An 18777-nucleotide genomic window follows, 5' to 3' on the forward strand; every position below is an offset into this window, starting at 1 on the left:
ATTGTATGGAAATTATATATCGAGAACTTGATTTAAATTGTTAGCTGGTCCTCTTGCAGGGAAAAAAAATACATAGAAATGTTAAAAATAAGCTATGAGTAAAAAAAAAATAAGCTATGAGTATTCTCTGTAGCTGAACTGGTCTCAAAGATCATAGCAGGACTTAACAAGGTATGTTCAAAGAGCTGCATAGAAGGTATTACAATTAGTTAAATATATGCTAATTTTTATTGTTTCAATTGAGAAGATATAGTTACAATAATCGTATTCAATCTGTGAACTGCATCAATTATTTTATCACTTTAGTACTTATTTTACTTAATAAAACTGCTTCCTTTTCAGACCATTTAATATCAAATGCATCATCTGCAAATAATTATTTAAGCTAAATTCCTTATCCACAGGCACCCAACAATCTAAATTATTATAAGTAAGCATTATAATAAAATTTCATATGCTTCTGCCATATTATGTTTGACTAATTCTAAACTTTTTTTTCTTTTTTTATTTAGGATTCACTGTCAGAGCAGTAGTATTAGTAAAGTGCTGACTCAGAAGTCTTTTCAAATCAGGAACTGTAGTGTCTGCTTTGAATGCATAGTCTTAAAGAGCTGCACTCACAGTCCATTAGAAAAATTTTTTAAAATATTAACTTACATTTGCAGAAATCACAAATCATCTTTCTGTATACAGATCTCTATTTTCTATGCAAATATTTCTTCTACTCAGTATTTATGCAACATTTGAAAAACAAACAGCTTTAAGATAATTTAATAGTGCAAGTATTTTCTTCTTGGAGCTTTTTAAAAAAAAATTTTTAAGAATTTACTTGACAGAGAGAGAGATAAGTAGGCAGAGAGGCAGGCAGAGGGAGGGGTGGAAGCAGCCTCCACGCTGAGCAGAGAGCCTAATGCGGGGCTCAATCCCAGGACCCTGAGACCATGACCTGAACTGAAGGCAGAGGCTTAACCTACTGAGCCACCCAGGTGCCCCATGGAGTTTCTTTTTGTAAGCCTGTGAAACATTTCCTAGATTACAGGCAGAAATTTATGTATGTATGTATGTATGTGTATATATATTTAAATATTTTATTTATTTATTTGACAGAGAGAGAGATCACAAGTAGGCAGAGAGGCAGGCAGAGAGAGACAGGGTGTGGTGCCAGCAGGCTCCCTGCTGAGCAGAGAGCCCGATGTGGGGTTTGATCCCAGGACCCTGAGATCATGACCTGAGCTGAAGATAGAGGCTTAACCTACTGAGCCACCCAGGTGCCCCTTGGAGTTTCTTTTTGCAATCCTGTGAAACATTTCCTAGATTACAGGCAGAAATTTATGTATATTTTAGAGATTTTCCTAAGTAAGTGTTGTCTTCGTGAGAGGAACTAGTAAGATAACATCAGTCACTGAATTGCACAAAAGATCCAGCTCTAGTTTCTTGTTAAAATCTTCCCTGCATTCCTAGTAGTCTTTGTCAATTCTTCTCCAAGAAGATTGTAGGGAGAATTCAAGGCTTCATGTGGACAGGAGCTCTGATATCTGAGCAGGTAATCAATGGCTGTCCAAACTGAGGTGTTATTTTATGATGTAGCTACTCATAACTCAGAGATTGAGCTCACCAATTTGTCTCATAAGCATTTTGTATTAGTCAAAACTCCTAGCAATATGGATTTCTAGCAATCAATCAGAAAACCCACTATGTACAAACTGAATATTGTATAGTAATAGTTATCGAATGCACACAAGTAACCATTCTTTCATTTTGTTACACTGAATCTCAAGAATGAGAGACTTTTTAATTCAATGTGGGAGAAGAGTTAGAGTGATCCAGTTTCTAATCTTAATGTATTTTATGTAAATGAGCATTTTCATACTGATACTCAAAGTTTTTCCAAGGATAAGTAAACTAACTTCACTCATGCAGGAACTAAATGCTGGGCACCTTTGTGCTGGAAACTAGGCCAGGGAACACATGGATCACTAAGATAAATCTCTACTTTCAAGAAACTTATGATGAATATATTTAAGAAACCAACAAAGTGATTATGATCCCCAAACAAGAAACACTAGCATGCATATGCAAAAAGAGAAGACAACTGTTCTCTGAAAAAAGACTGAATTTCAAAACTAATAAGCTGTTTTTTTAATTTATTTTTTATTGTGTTATGTTAGATAAGCTGTTTTAAGTCAACATTCTGAAATCAGCAATAAGAACCACTATATGGGGTTTTATTTACCCTTAATTTCTATCTTATTTTTCTTTCTGGGAGAAAATAGTTTTCAATCTAACTAATCTCCAACAAATCAATAAGGAAAAGACATTAATGTATTAGAAAATTGGGCAAAATACTTGAAAAGTTACTTCAAAAAGATTATAGAAAAAGCCAATATCATGATTAAATATTTAGGTGTATGAATTACCAGGAAAATGAAAATTAAAACCACAATACAATAATATTTCAAATGAACCAGAAAGGCTAATAACATGTAAAAATCAGACAGTACTATTCAAGGAGATTAATAGAATTCCTATTCACTGATGTTGGAAGTGTAAAATTGGGAATTCCATTAAAGTTGAACATTTTCACATCTTTTCTTTATAATCCAGCAGTTTCATATGCATAAGCATGGAAGTGTATATACATTTACACATATACATATATTTTATATTTATTAGTTTGCTACATAATTATTATTATTGAAGTAAAATTGACATACAATGTTATATTGGTTTCAAGTATACAAAATATTGATTTGACAAGTTTCTCACTGCTCATGATAATAAGTATAGTCCCAGTCTGTCACCATACAATGTTACTACAATGTTATTGAATATATTCCATACCTTGTACTTTAGTACTCTGCAACTTATTTATTTTATAACTGGAAATTTGTATCTCTTAATTCCCTTCATCTATTTTGCTCATTCACCCACCCACCTCCTCTCTGGCAACCACCACTTTGTTCTCTGTATTTAAGTGTCTGTTTATTTTGTTTGTTCATTTGTTTTGTTTCCTGAATTCTGTGTATAAGTGAAACCATACGGTATTCATCTTTCTCTGTTGAATTCATTTTAATTAGTGTGATACCCTCTAGGTCCATCCATGTGGTTGCAAGTGACAAAATCTCACTCTTTTTTTATGGTGAAGTAATACACATACACCACATACACACAAACACAAACACACACATACAAATGATTTCTTCTTTACCCATTCACCTATCTACAGACAGTTTGGAAAACTATATTTCTAGGAATTTATTCATTTTTCTAGGTTGTCAGATTTGTTGGCATATAATTTTTCCACAATATTCTCTTAATTAATCATATTTTGTGGTATCGGTTCATATTTCTCCCCCTTCATTTTATTTGAGTCATCTCTTTTTTCTTGATGAGTCTGGGTAGGGGTTTATCAATTTTGTTTATCTTTTCAAAGAACCAGCTCTTGGTATCATTGATCTTCTCTGTTATTTTTTAGACTCTATTTTACTTACTCTTGCTCTAATATTTATTATTTCCTTCCTTCTACTAGCTTCAGACTTTGTTCTTCTTTTTCTGCTTCCTTTAGGTGTGAGGTTTGGTTGTTAATTTGAGATAGTTCTCATTTCTTGAAGTATGTCTCTATTGCTATATAAACCTCACTCTTAGAACTACTTTTGCTGCATCCTAAATATTTGGACTGTTGTGTTTACATTTTCATTTGTCTCCATGCATTTTTTAAAATTACCTTTGATTTCTTCATTGACCTATTGTTTGTTCAGTAGTGTGTTGTTTACCTCTGTGTGCTTGTGTTTTTTCCAGTTCCCCTCCACCCCGTGATTGATTTCTAGTTTCATACTATTGTGGTTAATATTATGCTTGATATTATTTTAATCTTTTAAAATTTATTGAGACTTGTTGTTTGGCCTGATATATGACCTATCCTGGAGAATGTGTCATGTGCCCTTGAAGAGATTGTGTGTTCCTCTGCTTCTGCGTAGAACGTTCGGGAAATGACCATCAGGTTTATCTGGAGTAAGTGCCATTCAAAGCCAGTTTCCTTATTGATCTTCTGTCTGGATGATCTATCCATTGATGCAAGTGAGTTGTTAAAGTCCCCTGCTATTGTTGTATCACTGTCAATTTCCCCCTTTATGTCTGTTAATATTTGCTTTATGTATTTCAGTGCCATGTTGGGTGCATAAATATTTACAATAGTTATATCGTCTTGTTGGATTTTCCCCTTTATCATTATGTAGTATCCTTGTTTGTCTCTTATTACATACACTCTTTGTTTTAAAGCCTATTTTGTCTGATATAAGTAGTGCTACCCGGCTTTCTTTTTTGCTTCCATTGGCATGGTAAATATTCTTCCATCCCTTCACTTTCAATTTACATGTGTCTTTATGTCTGAAGTAAGTGTTAAGTGTTTTGTAGGCATGATATAGATGAATCTTGCTTTTTTATCCATTCAGTCACCCTATGCTTTTTGATTGGAGCATTTGGTCCACTTGCCTTTAGAGTAATTATTAATGGATACATACTTATTGCCATTTAAAAAATTGTTTTCTGGTTGTTGTGGTAGTTCTTCTTTGTTCCATTCTTCTCTTGTTTACTTCCCTTATGTTTTGATGGTTTTCTTTAGTGTTATGCTTAGCTTCCCTTCCATTTATTTTCTGTTTCTTGTAATTTTTTGTCTTGTAGTTGCCATTGCATTCATATATTACATTTTCTGTGTATAGCAATCTATAATAAGTTGATGGTCGCTTAAGTTTGAACACATTCTAAAAGCACTAAATTGTGACTTCCTCCTCCACGTTTTATGTATATGATGTCATATTTGACATCTTATTTCATGTATCCCTTAACTGATTATTTTAGGCACACTTGATTTCACTACTTTTGTGTTTTAACCTCCATACTGGTTTTATAAGTGACTAATACCTTTCACTATATGTTTGTTATTCCCATGAATGTTTCCTTTCTTAATTTTCTTACTCCTAGTCATGGCCTTCTCTTTACACTCAAAAAAGTCCTTTTATCATTACTTGTAAAGTAGATTTAGTGGTGATGAATTCCTTTAACTTCTTTTGTCTGGGAAATTCTTTCTGTCCCCTTCAATTCTGAATGATAACCTTGCTGGGTAGGTTATTCTAAGTTGTATTTTTTTTTCCTTTTTTCACTTTGAATATATCATGCCAATCCCTTCTGGCCTACTATGTTTCTGGTGAAAAATTAGCTAATAGCCTTTTTGGGTTTCCTTTGCTTGTAACTGTTTTCTTTTGTTGCTTTTAAATTCTATCATTACATTTAGCCATTTTAATTATTATGTGTCTTGGTGTAGCCCTCCTTGGGTTCATCTTGTTCGGGATCCTTTTACTTCTTGAATCTGGATTTCTATTTCCTTCCCCAGGTTAAGGAATTTTCCAGCTATTATTTTTTTCAAATAGATTTTTTTGGCCCTTTCTTTCTCTTTTCTTCTGGGATTTATATAATGTGGATGTTATTATGAATGATAGTGTTGTATTGTTTTATTAATTTTATTAACCTATTCTCTTCCATTATTTTTTCTGCTTTTTGATGTTCAGATTGGTTACTTCCCATTATCTTGTCTTCCAGATCCCCGATCCATTTTTCTGCATTCTCTAATCTGCTGTTAATTTCCTCTAGTGTATTTTTCATGTGATTTATTGAACTCTTGAGCTCTGACTCATTCTTGTTTATATTCTCTCTCTCTTTTTGGAAGTTCTCACTGGGTTTATCCACTCTTTTCTCAAGTCTTCTGAGTACCTTTATGACCTTTACTTTGAACTCTTTATCAGGCATATTGCTCATCTTTGTTTCATTTCACTCTTTTACTGTGAGAGCGCCGAATCCTAACCACTAGACCACCAGGGAGCGTCTTCACTCTTTTACTGTGATTTTGTCTTTCATTTGGGACATATTACTCTGTCTCCTCATTTCATCTAACTCTCTGTGTTTGTTTCTATGTGTTAGGTAGGTCAGCTACATCTTCTGATTTTAAAAATTGTGGCCTTCTGTCGAAGAGGTCCTGTGGTGCCCTATAGCACAGTGCTCACATGTCACCAGAACCAGGTATCCCACAGGTGTCCCCTGTGTGGGCTGTATGTATCCTTCTCTTGTGGCTGAGCCATGTTTACCTTCAGCCCAGATAGCTTCAAAAGCCTACTTCTGTGGGCCTCTGTGAATACACTTTTGAGAGTCTGGACTGAGGCCAGGTAGGACCAGTTGGTGGGTGGGCCCATTATACATCCTAGCAACATGCTATTAGCCTCTCTGCCAAAACTGCACAGGAGTGTAGGGCTCAGTCCCTGTACATGCAGATAAGAGGCCTGGCTACAGGAGCTGTGGGTGCCTGGTGTGTGGGTTTGTTACACCTCCCCACGATGGGGGTCAATTTGGAGTGGCACTGGTCTGGGCCTAAGCTGCATAACAGGTGTGGTTGTCAGGAGCAGCTTTGGAACTTGTGCCTGCCATGGCAGGTAGGTTGGGTGTAGTTGGTCCACAGGGGAATTCCAGGGTGAAGCATTTGGTGTTGACAAGGAAGATGGAGAGTGTTAGAAATTGTTGTTTTAAGCTTTTGGCTTTTTACACTGGGGGAGGGAAAGAAACAGGTGACAGCTTACACTTTTGTTCTTGTAGAAATTTGCAGATCCTTGCCCTTCTGGCACATGGTCTAAGATGACCCAATTAATCTCTTTCATGTATAACCCAGCCAATTTCCAAACTGCTGTTTCTATGCTATGTCTTGGGCTCATTTATATTACTAATATGTGGTTCTTTATGGGTAGGTACTTGGTTTCCCAGCAACCTCCACGTTCCCTGACATCAAGCTTACTGATTTTTAAAGCTCCTAGAGTTAAAGTCTGCTAGTTTTCAAAGTCAGACATTAAAGGGAATTGTCTTCCTAGTATGTGTCTCCAGCACCAGTGGTGCCCTGTGTGGGGTCTGAGTCTCTCACTTCTCTGTAGTTGTGATGTCCCTCTTGTTTGTGTTTAGTCACACAGAGAGTTTGGGTCCCAAATGCCTCTCTTCCCCTCTTACCCCTTTCAATGTGGCTTTCTCTCTATGACTAGCTGTGGAATGTCTCTTCTGCTAGTGTTCATCATTTTTTCAGAGATAGTTGCATAGATGTAATGTTGCCTAGGTGTGTCTGAGGGAAGAGGTAGGCACAGGAGTCTCCTAGTCTGTCACTGTGTTTCTTTCACTAATTTGTCCTGACTTTAGAATTAAGGCAATGCAATTCACAGATGAGGTGAAGTGTTTTTAATAATGATTATGAAAAATATATTTCTATACAATTGTTAAATTTTTAGAGTTAAAAAATAAATTTACGTAGGTGGTGATGTGTTGTCGAAGACATTCCTAATAGGGTAGTTAAGGACTTCTTGTTCCCGCATCATTTACCACATGGAAAACACAGGATCATTAAATGTCCTGTAGAGTTCAATAAAAATGTTAACTAGCATTCCTGGGTTAGATAGTCTACCCTACCCTGGTCTTTAGCTCCAAACCTTCTCAAGTGGCACTCCAGAAGTTTAAGGTTCTCCAAAGTATCCTTTGTTCTTAGCCCAGCCTCATTTGACCTTTTTGAGAGTGCTAAGAGGAAAATACTTAACAGCTGTGCAATCCAGTCCTCTCCTCTGTAGTTTCCATATCCTGTGCTAAGTGGCACAGAGCACTTTTAAACCTGAACTGGGCATTTGGAAATATTTTATGACTATGTAGGAGAGATTAGAATGATCTCTTATAGTTCAGAAACAATCTTAAAATTTCATTAGTCGGAAATACAGTTTAAATACAGGATTATGCTGTGCTCTTTAGGCACTTATGGAATAAATTTCAAAAGATAATTGTCTTCTGATGATAATATTCAATATTATAAATTCTGACATGCTATAAACATTTAGGGAACAATCTGTTGAATGACATAACTTTCAATTATAGAAAAATTGAAAAGAGTTTTGAGAAAATGACAGCTATTATCTTTTCTGATTAAATGTTATTTTCTGTTAGCATTTTAAGATTATTAATCTCTGCTTTGAACACTTAAAGTTTTCCACCAAAGGACTTCTCTGTATGGACAGAATGATTGTTTGGCCAAAATTTCAGAGGCCCGAGGTTACCTAGTAAGATAGGATATTGATTAACAAAGGAAAACAACTACATATCTATGCAGAAAACATATCGATATAGACAGATAGCTCATGTCAAAATTTCATAAAGTTACATATGGCACACTCTCAAAGTAAGCCTTTCAGTTTAGGTACCAGTGAATTTAAGAAAATATCACTTCTCTTTATATTCATTTGGCATTTGCTTCAGGAATTGTCTTTAAACTTCTAAAACTGGTTCCCTAAAAATGATCTTCAAAATTTGCAATTCAAGATAAAATTAGCAAGGGCCACTGGAAAAAAATCTCCCCTTTACCACCATTTAAAAGTAAACACTAGCTTTAAGGCCATTGTCATAAATTTCACATTAACCACCATTATGTCCTGCCTCACCTTGATGTACACCGTCAATACCTACTCCCACTCATCAAGCTCTTTGCTTAAAACAATAACCACTAAACCAGCCAGAATTAATTAAAATGTCCATATCCTAACTGGTATCTAAGCGCCTGAGAAAGTCAATAGGGAGCCCCACTTTAACTTATTAAAAAAAATTGAAAGTGAAATAAGCTAGTACAAAGGTAATATAAAAGTCTGCCTCATTTAGTACCTTCTTTTAAGGAATTCAGAATTTGAAATTACTTTCACCTTATAATCCAAGAGAGAATTGACTTGTTCAACTTCAGAATTACTTATCATGTCACTTTCTTCATCATCAATAATTTCTATTTTCTGTAACACAAGTAGAGAAGTATTCATAAATACGTATCTGATCATCAACACTATATCCAACAATGTATAGTACATAAACATTCAGTGTTTAGTTTTAATGATGGGGTTGTCTTGTCTAAGTTATCCAGAATAAATTCTGATAACTGGTTCTTCAGTGTTATATACAGTGTATGTCTGAGCCACTTTTTGGTACCTTTAACTGATGACTGCTTATTAATTAGGAAATTATTATAAAACTATTTAAAATAGAAAAGTCTCTCACAATATTTCTGAAAAACAAGAGGCATTTGAATTCTGCTTAAATAGTTCCCTCCAGTGACAGGAAACTCTCTTCCTTTAAGAGGAGTCTTTCTAATGCTAACCATGCCTACTTTGTTGCATTGTTTTGTTTTTTAATTACCATGTACATCTTTACAATTTCTAATGTAAAATATCAATATGTGACATGCATTCCAAAGTCAAATGCAGTTTTCTAAGTCACTTATTTAATGCACTCCATTAGCTAGACAAATTGAATGCAGACATTTATGATATAATTATAAAAATAAACTGGTGATTTTCTTCCTTCACTGAACAGTAAAAGGGAGAGAGAGAGATCCTAAAGTGTCATTATGTTATAATCAAGGTGCAACATGGTTCGTACAGTATTTTGCACACAGTAGGTACTAATTAAATATCTGTCAAAAGAGTCAACAAAACAGCTTACTGCTGATGTGAAGAATGACCAGTAAACTCCCAACCATGGGGGCAAAGAAAGTTCTCTAATCACAGAACATTATTTTTTAAAAAAGCAAAAGCAAAACCAAAATGAGCTCTAAATATTTGAGCACTGGTATTGCATGGAAGTATTGAATTACTATATTGTACACATGAAACTGATATTATACTGTATGCTAATTCATTGGAATTTGAATAACAATATTTCAAAAGTCCCAAACACACCTGGAATGATCATACTTAACACATTGCCTATGGGGATATGTAACCATAACAGGATGTGTGACCTACAGGCTTCTGAGTCAAGAGGATAGTTGCAATGAAACTGATTTCTACTGCTGATTGGAGATGAATCTAATTTTTTTTATTAAAATCACTATAAACTTGGGGTTTCATTATGTCAGCTTTCACTAGACCTAATTTGATACTTTCTAAAAAATTTTTTTTAGATTCTCTGTTTGGATCAGTTCTGGAGAAAAAGAGGTAAGTAATCCAGGGAAGAAAGCTCCAAAGGCCACGCTATAGATTTTTGCATATAAATCAGTCTTAAATGTTTTTGTGATTTGCCATCTATGAATAATTGCGGGCACTCAATGTTACAGGCAGAGGAGATGGACCTTTGACAGTCTGAAGTTCTGTCTCTAAAAGTGAATTTTTTTTTCCAAAAATTAGATGCCTAAATGAGTTGGGTCACTCCATGCAATTATTTCATTTATTATTTCCAAATGTCTGCTGAGGGGAGATCCAATGCAGAGAAATTCAGACTAAAAATGAGCATGTGTTTACAGAAGAAAAAAGGGTTTAGTTTGTAAATAATTGTATATAACTTGTTTAGTGTAACTCAAATCTAGAGCAGAGAAGATTATTACTTTACCGAATTTGAGAATATTAACACAACTAATTGTGGAAATAATTATTACCAGCTATCTAATGAATACATTTCATTAAAATCAAAGTTTGTTTTCCTATATGTCTATTGAGTTGTGTTAGTAGGGTCAGACATCAATTGAAATCAGGACTGAAATCAGTAAAATGTAATCCTAAACTATATTCTGCATGTGGAAAATACTGTTATAAAATGTTGCTTAACAAAAAAGAACAAAACTGTAATTTATGTGTTCAACTTCTACTAAGGAGATGTGGAAGAATTATAGTGTCCTATAAATGTTTATAATAGAAACCAGAAATGAAGTTACACCCATTTTGTAACAGAGAAATCCATTATAGGGATCATTTTTTAAAAGACTACAATCAAGCAAAAATCACTTTGAAAGAAAAAACAAAATGGCATTTGCCTTTATGTTTGCTTTAATATTATTTTGATTTCTATATTACTTGATGAAGTCAAGATACAAACAGATGCTACTAAAACAGCTGCTTTGAGAACATTTCTATATACCAATAATGTTTACTTTTTCACAAAGCCCAGTTAAATCCACATATACCCTGTCTCTGCCTGTATTTCAGCGTGTTAATATTGTCTTTCCTCCATCAGTGCAATTTTTAAGACTAAGAGAGTCTAATTCAACTAGAAAGAAGGGAATGTTCCAAACATAGTAAAGACAGATATGGTCTGAACAGAGAACTCTGAATGAGAGTCAAGTGTATCTGAATCAGATACAAGTCTTAGAACTAAGAAAGCCTTCTTTCATTATCACAGTCTAACCTCAGCCTTAATTCTGTTCTTTGCTAAATGTATTAAAGAAAAATAACATATGTATAAAATGTCTATATGTAGTAAGTTTTGGGATTTTACATTCGCAAATTTCTTCAGTCAAAAAAATTGAGGCAGAAATGACAGTGCTTTAAATTTCATTTCTTTAACCCTCAAAGATAAATAATTTCATTGATGACAGCTTTGTTTTGGCTTGTGAAGTGGAGAAGGATATAATTACAATAACATTGATATTATTACCAACTGGAAACATATTCTTGAAATCCATCATGTAGGAAAGAACCCATCATGAAGAAAGAATTTTAAAATGTACATACCACATTATCTGCAGATACTGCATGGTGGTCCTCCTCCTTATGAACCCTTGTCTCATTTGGAACTTCACTGGACTCTTCTATGGAAAAAAAAAATGCTGTGATTTCATTTTTCATTCCTCAAAACTTTATTGAGAATGCTTCTTTCAAGATCACTTAAATAATTTCTTTACTTTAAAAAGATACAAATGGGGGTGCCTGTGTGGCTCAGTCAGTTAAGAATCTGCCTTTAGCTCAGGTCATAATCCCAGGGTCCTGGGATTAGGCCTCACAGTGGGCTCCCACCTCAGTGGGGAACTGGCTTCTCCCTCTTCCTCTGCCACCACCCCTGCTTGTGCTCTCTCACTCTGTCAAATAAATAAATAAAATCTTTACAAATAAATAAATAAATAGACACAAATGATAAATTTATAATTTATATCATATATGCTTTGATAAGCAGTTGTACTTCTAACAGTGCCTTCTAGGAAATAAGTATGGATAAGTACAAATACAAGGATGGCCACTACTGTGCTGTCTATAATTGGAAGAAAAAAATGAAGCAGTCTATATGCTTAACAATGAATGATTGTTTCATTTAGGACCTATTCCTTTTATAAATACTATAAAAATGAAGGGCAAGAAGAGTTGATACTAAGGAAAATATTCGCCATCTACTGTTAAGTGAACAAATGAAGGTAACAAAACCTACTACGTAGTCACACCATGATTTTATTTATTTATTTATTCGTTTATTTATTTATTTATTTATTTATTTATTTATAGAGAGGATGTGAGTGCAAATGGGGGAGGGGTAGAAGGAGAGAGGGAGAGAATCTCAAGCAGACTCTGTGCTAAGCATGGAGCCCACCATGGGGTTCCATCTCATGACCCTGAGATCATGACCTGAGCCAAAACCAAGAGTTGGTTGCTTAACTGAGCCACCCAGACATTCCGATGATCTTAATTTTGTAAAAGAAAAAAAGTGTACATTTTCATCTACAATGAAAAGACTGATATTATTTAGACCAAAACATTGACATTATTATTTTGGGATGGAATTACAGGAAATTTTATTTTTTTTCTTTGGTCTAATTTTACTTATTTCAATACTTCTTATTTTTTCAATTTGCTTACTTATATTGAAATATTTTAATAATGAATTTGTATTGCTGGTTGTAATAGAAAAAATGATCAAAGCAATTTTTGAATACATGATATAAAACTATAAATATAGTACATTTCCAATTTTTTTTTAAAAAGCAAGTGTATGTGAATACACACACATACCCCTGCATATATGCAAGGAGAAAACACTGGCAAAAATATTCACCTGCTCCTATTTTAAGAATAGTTTGGATTATGTAAAAACTTCTTACTGTATTTTCATATATTTTCTGTAATGAACATGTATTCCTTTTATGATCAAAAGGGAGACAAACCATAAGAGACTCTTAACTATAGGAAATAAATTGGGCGTTGCTGGAGGGAAAGGGGTTGGGGGGATGGGGTAACTGGGTGATGAGCATTAATGAGGGCACATGATGTGATGAGCACTGGGGCGTTAAATGCAACTGATGAATCACTAAACTCTACCTCTGAAACTAATACAATATATGTTAATTAATTGGTTTTAAGTAAAATAAAAAATTCAATATTCTTAAAATGTGAAAAAGTTAAACTAATAAAAATTAATTCAAAGAAACAAGTCTTTTAAAAACTCTCTGTGTTGAGCTAGGAGAAGTGGCTAGTTCACAGCATATGCTGTCTACCAAATAAAGCCCTCTCTTTGATTACCCCTACAACTATCTACTCCTTAGTAAAATAAGACAGCAATATTTCTCTCTTCTTTATGCACAGTCATGTCATTGAGATTATTTAAACACTAGTTGAAGTTGTCTGCCTCTTGGTAGCTGATGTTTTATTTCATCATAGAAAGCAGAAGAAAGGAGTGCCTGGGTGGCTCAGTCAGTTAAGCATCTGCCTTTGGCTCAAGTCCTGGGATCTAGCCCAATATTGGGCTCCCCACTCAGCAGTGAGTCTGCTTCTCCCTCTCCCTCTGTGATCCCTCTCACTCTAACTCTCTCAAACAGATAAATAAAAATCTTTTTAAAAAAAGAACTAAAATATTTATCAGTCTTCCTAAGATTTTTCCAGACACATTCCTTCCCATGGAAAGATGTGTAGAGGTCCCTGTATGAGCATGGAGCATTAACAGAAAAACAAAAAACAAAAAACAAAACAACTAATGGAGGAACTCACATGAGGACATAAAGAATTAGGTTTAAGATATACAGCAAAACTTTACCAAAATTTTAATGCAAAGTCCACCATAAATTCAATTTATTTATTTATTTATCAAGTTAGTGATTTTCACGTTTTTATTTAAATTCCAGTTACTTAATATACAGTGTAATATTAGGTTTGGGCATACAATATAGCGATTCGACAATTCCTTACAACACCCATTGCCTAACCACAAGTGTACTTCTTAAACCCCATCACCTATTCCACCCATCCACCTCACCTCCCTATTGGTAACCATCAGTTTGTTCTCTATAGTTAAAAGTCTATTTCTGGGCACCTGGGTGGCTCAGTGGGTTAAGTCTCTGCCTTTGGCTCAGGTGATGATCTCAGGGTCCTGGGATTGAGTCCCACATCAGGCTCTCTGCTTGGCAGGGAGCCTGCTTTCTCCTCTCTCTCTGCCTGTCTCTCTGACTACTTGTGATCTCACTCTGTCAAATAAATAAATAAAATCTTTAAAAAAAAAAAAAGGAGTCTCTTTCTTAGTTTGCCTCTTTCTCAGTTTTTATTCCCTTTGCTTATTTGTTTTGTTTCTTAAATTCCACATATGACTGATCATATGGTTTTGTCTTTCTCTAACTTCTTTTGCTTAGCATAATACTTTCTACCTCCATCCATGTCATTGCAAATGGTAAAATTTCACTTTCTTTTATGGCTGAATAGTAACCAGTTGTATATATATATACCACATCTTCTTTATCCACTTATCTATCAACAGGTGCTTGGTCCACTTCCATAGTTTGGCTCTTGTAAATAATGCTGCAGTAAACATAAGGGTGCATGTATCATTTCAAATTAGTGTTTTTGTACTTTTTGTGTATATACCTAGTAGTACCATTACTGGATTATAGGGTAGCTCAATTTTAATTTTTGAGAAGCTTCTCTACTGTTTGCCACAGTGGGTGATCAGTTTGCATTCCCACCAAGAGTGCACAAGGTTAATTTTTCTTCATGTTGCTCCCAGAACTTGCTGTTTCTTGTATTTTTTATTTCAGCCATTCTGACAGGTGTGAGGTGATAACTTGTAGTTCTGATTTGCATTTTCCTGATGATGAGTGATGTTGAGCATCTTTTCATGTGTTTGTTGGCCATCTGTATGCCTTCATTGGAAAAATGTTAATTTGCCTCTTCTGCCCATTTTTAATTGGGCTATTCACTTTTTGGGTCTTTAGTTTTATAAGTTCTTTATATATTTTGGATACTAACCCTTTATTGGATACATCACTTGCAAATATCTTCTGCCATTCCATAGTGTGCCTTTTAGTTTTGTTTGTTGTTTCCTTCACTGTGCAGAAACATCTTATTTTGATGTTGTCCTGATAGTTTGTTTTTCGTTTCCTTTGCCTCAGGAGACATATCTAGAAAGAAGATACTGCAGCCAGTGTCAAAGAAATTAGTGCCTGTGTTCACTTCTAGGATTTTTATGGTTTCAAGTCTCACATTTAGGTCTTTGATCCATTTTGGATTAATTTTGTGTATGTGTATTTTGCATGTAGTTGTCCAGTTTTCCCACCACCATTTGGGGAAGAGAATTTTTCTCATTGAATAGTCTCTCCTGCTTTGTTAAAGATTAATTGATATAGAGTTTTGGATTCATTTCTGGGTTTTCTATTCTGTTCTATTGGCCTACATGTCTATTTCTGTGGCAGCACCACACCATTTTGATCAATACAGCTTTGTAATATAGTCCAGAATCGTGATGCCTCCAGCTTTGCTTTTCTTTTTCAGGATTTCTTTAGCTATAATAATCTTTTGTGGTTCTATACAAATGTTAGGATTATTCATTCTATCTCTGTGAAAAATGCTTTTGGTATTTTGATAGGGATTGCATTAAATGGGTAGATTGTTTGGGGTAGTATAGACATCTTAACAATATTTTTTCTTCCAATCTATGAGCATGGGATGTCCATTTCTTTGTGTCATTTTCAATTTCTTACATGAATGTTCTATAGTTTTCAGAGTGCAGATCTTTTACCTCTTTGGTTAGGTTTATTCTTAGGTATCTCGTGATTTTTGGTGCAATTTTATAAGGGATTTGTTCCTTGATTTCTTTTTCTGCTGCTTCTTTATTGACGTATAGAAATGCAACAGATTTCTGTATGTTGATTTTGTGTCCTGCAACTTCACTGAATTCCTGTATCTGTTCTAACAGTTTTTGTTTTGTTTTGTTTTGTTTTGTGTTTTTTGGTGGAGGCTTTTAGGTTTTCTATACAGAATATCATGTCATCTGCAAATAGTCAAAGTGTGACTGCTTCCTTGCCAAGTTGGATTACTTTTATTTCTTTTGTTTTCTGATTGCTATGGCTAGGACTTCCAGCACTATGTTAAATAACAGTAGTGAGAGGGGACATCTCTGTCTTGTTCCTAACTGTAGAGAAAAAGCTCTGTTTTTTTCCCAGTGAGGATGGCATTACCTGTGAATTTTTCATATATGGCTTCTATTTTGTTGAGGTATATTGCCTCTACACCTACTTTGTTGAGGGTTTTTATCATGAATGGATGTTGTATTTTGTGAAATACTTTCGCTGCCTCTATTGAGCACCATAAATTCATTTTTTTAATAAAAAAATGATTCCTAGATGGAGGAGACTTTATTTATTATTTAGACATTTCAAATCACAGGAATTTCGAAACCTATGTAATCAGCAACTAAATTAAATGAAGGGTGGGTTGAGCTGATACTAGGACTAACTCTGTCAGAATAGATGTTACAGTGCTCATCAATAAGATCATTACTGGTATCATTCCTTATGGCTTTGCTTTATATTTCTGTTCCTACTTGCTCAAAACTATATACATTTATGCTTTACTGGCCATATATATATGCAGGGTTTGACATTTTATTAGATGTAAATAAAAATTATTTTGAGGATTTCTAAAATAAAAATGTATGATGTGAGACAGCTGAATAAGGCATGTTTTCTTTTGCTTGCAGATAGCTTCCACAGTACTGCAAGTTTGAAGGCTAAACACAGTCAATATGTCACTTATTCCTCAGGAAAAGCAACTCCTCAAATTGGAAAATAAATAAGTAAAGTTATTATCAGTAAAAACTCTAGAGGGCACTCTATATGGTAGTCATATACTTAAACTGAGTACCTGCTAAACTATACTTTATATGCACAGCCATATAAACCCACACACATGAAAAGAGGCCTTGCTATAAAATTTAACATTAAAGATGTTAATTACTCTCATACTTTAAACAGTTTGATTCTCAGGATAGTAAGAATCTTTAAAATTGCTCAGCCATGCATGTATTTTAGCAGAGACACAGAATTTTACATCAAAGAGCTGAGTAATCTATTACTGTTGCTGGATTTTGCAGTCCTGTGAGGGGTGAAGCCAAGCAGCTTTACCACATCTCCTTTCTCTTTATTTTCACACAGGGAAAGGAAAACGAAATGGAAGAAGTGAAGGTGGGAGACAGAAGGTGGAAGTTTAGAGTTAAGTCAGAATCTTGTATCAGGGAAGTACCTGTTTCTCAGGAAAGAAGAAATGGAACTGAAACTGCTAAAAGATCGTAACACTTTTTGGTGATTTGGGCTAAACTTGCCTTTTACTGTATTTTAAAAATCTAATGCTTTGGGGCACCTGGGTGGCTCAGTGGGTTAAGCCCCTGCCTCTGGCTCAGGTCATGATCTCAGGGCCCTGAGATCCAGCCCCAAGCCCTGCATTGGGCTCTCTGCTCAGCAGGGAGCCTACTTCCTCCTCCTCTGCCTGCCTCTCTGCCTATGTGATCTCTCTCATCCTGTCAAATAAATAAATAAAATCTAAAAAACAAAACAAAAAAAATTTAAAAAAATTAAAAATATATAAAAAAATATAATCCTTCTTTCAGCATGTAGAGTTTTTCTCCTAGAAAAATTTAACACATTTTTAAACTAATTTTTAACATGTAAAATGTTCCTGCTTTAAAGATATTTTTCTTTTTCTTATTTAGAAGATTAATTTTCTTGAAGCAACAGCTATATTATAAGGGACTGTGTTTCAAGTTGTTTAATTTTGAAATAATATGGGCATAGCTAATGGAAATCTCAAAGTAAATATATTTAACTACATGTTCATAACTGAAAGAGAATAATGTTAGCATATCTTAAAGTTATGATATTAGTCTAGGCCACATGATACAATTCACTTAATCATCACAAAAGAATCACACAGCTAAATCAATCAGTTTAGCATTTTCCATCAGCAAAATGAGAGAGAAAATAGTACAGAACTCATTGGAAATAGTACCAAAAAGGGCTCTTTTTAAATTTTAAGACTCTTTTATACTTTTCTGCTCCAACTTCTGATGAGAATGAAAAGGTTATTATGCAGCTGTAAAAAATAAGCCACTGAAAGGAATTCTAGGCAATCTCACTTCCCATCAAGTATTTTTTTGATTCATATATTAACTTCTCTCCCTCCTTTTTCTCATTAGGTCTTGATTGCTATGCCAGCCACCTACAGAAGGCACTATTAAATGACAAAGGATGGCAGTGTAGGAGCAGCGGTCCATTAGCAACCTTAAAATTAACTCACTTTTTCCCCATTAACTACTGATTTTTTAAAATTCCTTTTTAAGTGGGGAAGTGGAAGTCTTAGGTTGAAACTCCCCTTTAGGGGCTTATGTAATTTACTTCAATCAAAATATTTCTTCATAGCTCTCCCACCCACTCATGGAAAAGCACAAAACCCCATAATCTTACAAATAGTTGCCAGCCATCATTCTCTAAAGATCCATTCATAAATCACTGAAAATATTCAAGTATTCCCAGGCACATATAATTTAGTAAAGACGAATAGAAGACAAAAATGGTTTAATGGACCAGATTATAAATAAGGGATTTGGAAATGATGAAATAGACTCTTTTTTTTCCTACTTCACAGTTTTCCTGTACACCAAATTCTGTGTTATCATCTTCGTCAATACCAACAGCAAAGACAGTGAGAGACAGAG

The 18777-nt window shown here is 34.5% G+C and overlaps 1 protein-coding gene across 1 annotated transcript in view; it reads right to left on the reverse strand.

Moving 5' to 3' along the window:
* HDX (highly divergent homeobox) overlaps positions 1-18777 on the reverse strand; it is a 246624-nt gene that overhangs the window by 10978 nt on the left and 216869 nt on the right. The window contains exons 7-8 of the mRNA XM_059157804.1: positions 11553-11629; positions 8760-8843 (exon numbers count right to left, since the gene is read on the reverse strand). Of these exons, the coding sequence (XP_059013787.1) occupies positions 8760-8843; positions 11553-11629 (161 nt within the window). The remainder of the gene's footprint in view (positions 1-8759; positions 8844-11552; positions 11630-18777) is intronic.

This window comes from Mustela lutreola, chromosome X (assembly GCF_030435805.1).
Source record: "Mustela lutreola isolate mMusLut2 chromosome X, mMusLut2.pri, whole genome shotgun sequence".
NCBI classification, from domain to species: Eukaryota; Metazoa; Chordata; class Mammalia; order Carnivora; family Mustelidae; genus Mustela; species Mustela lutreola.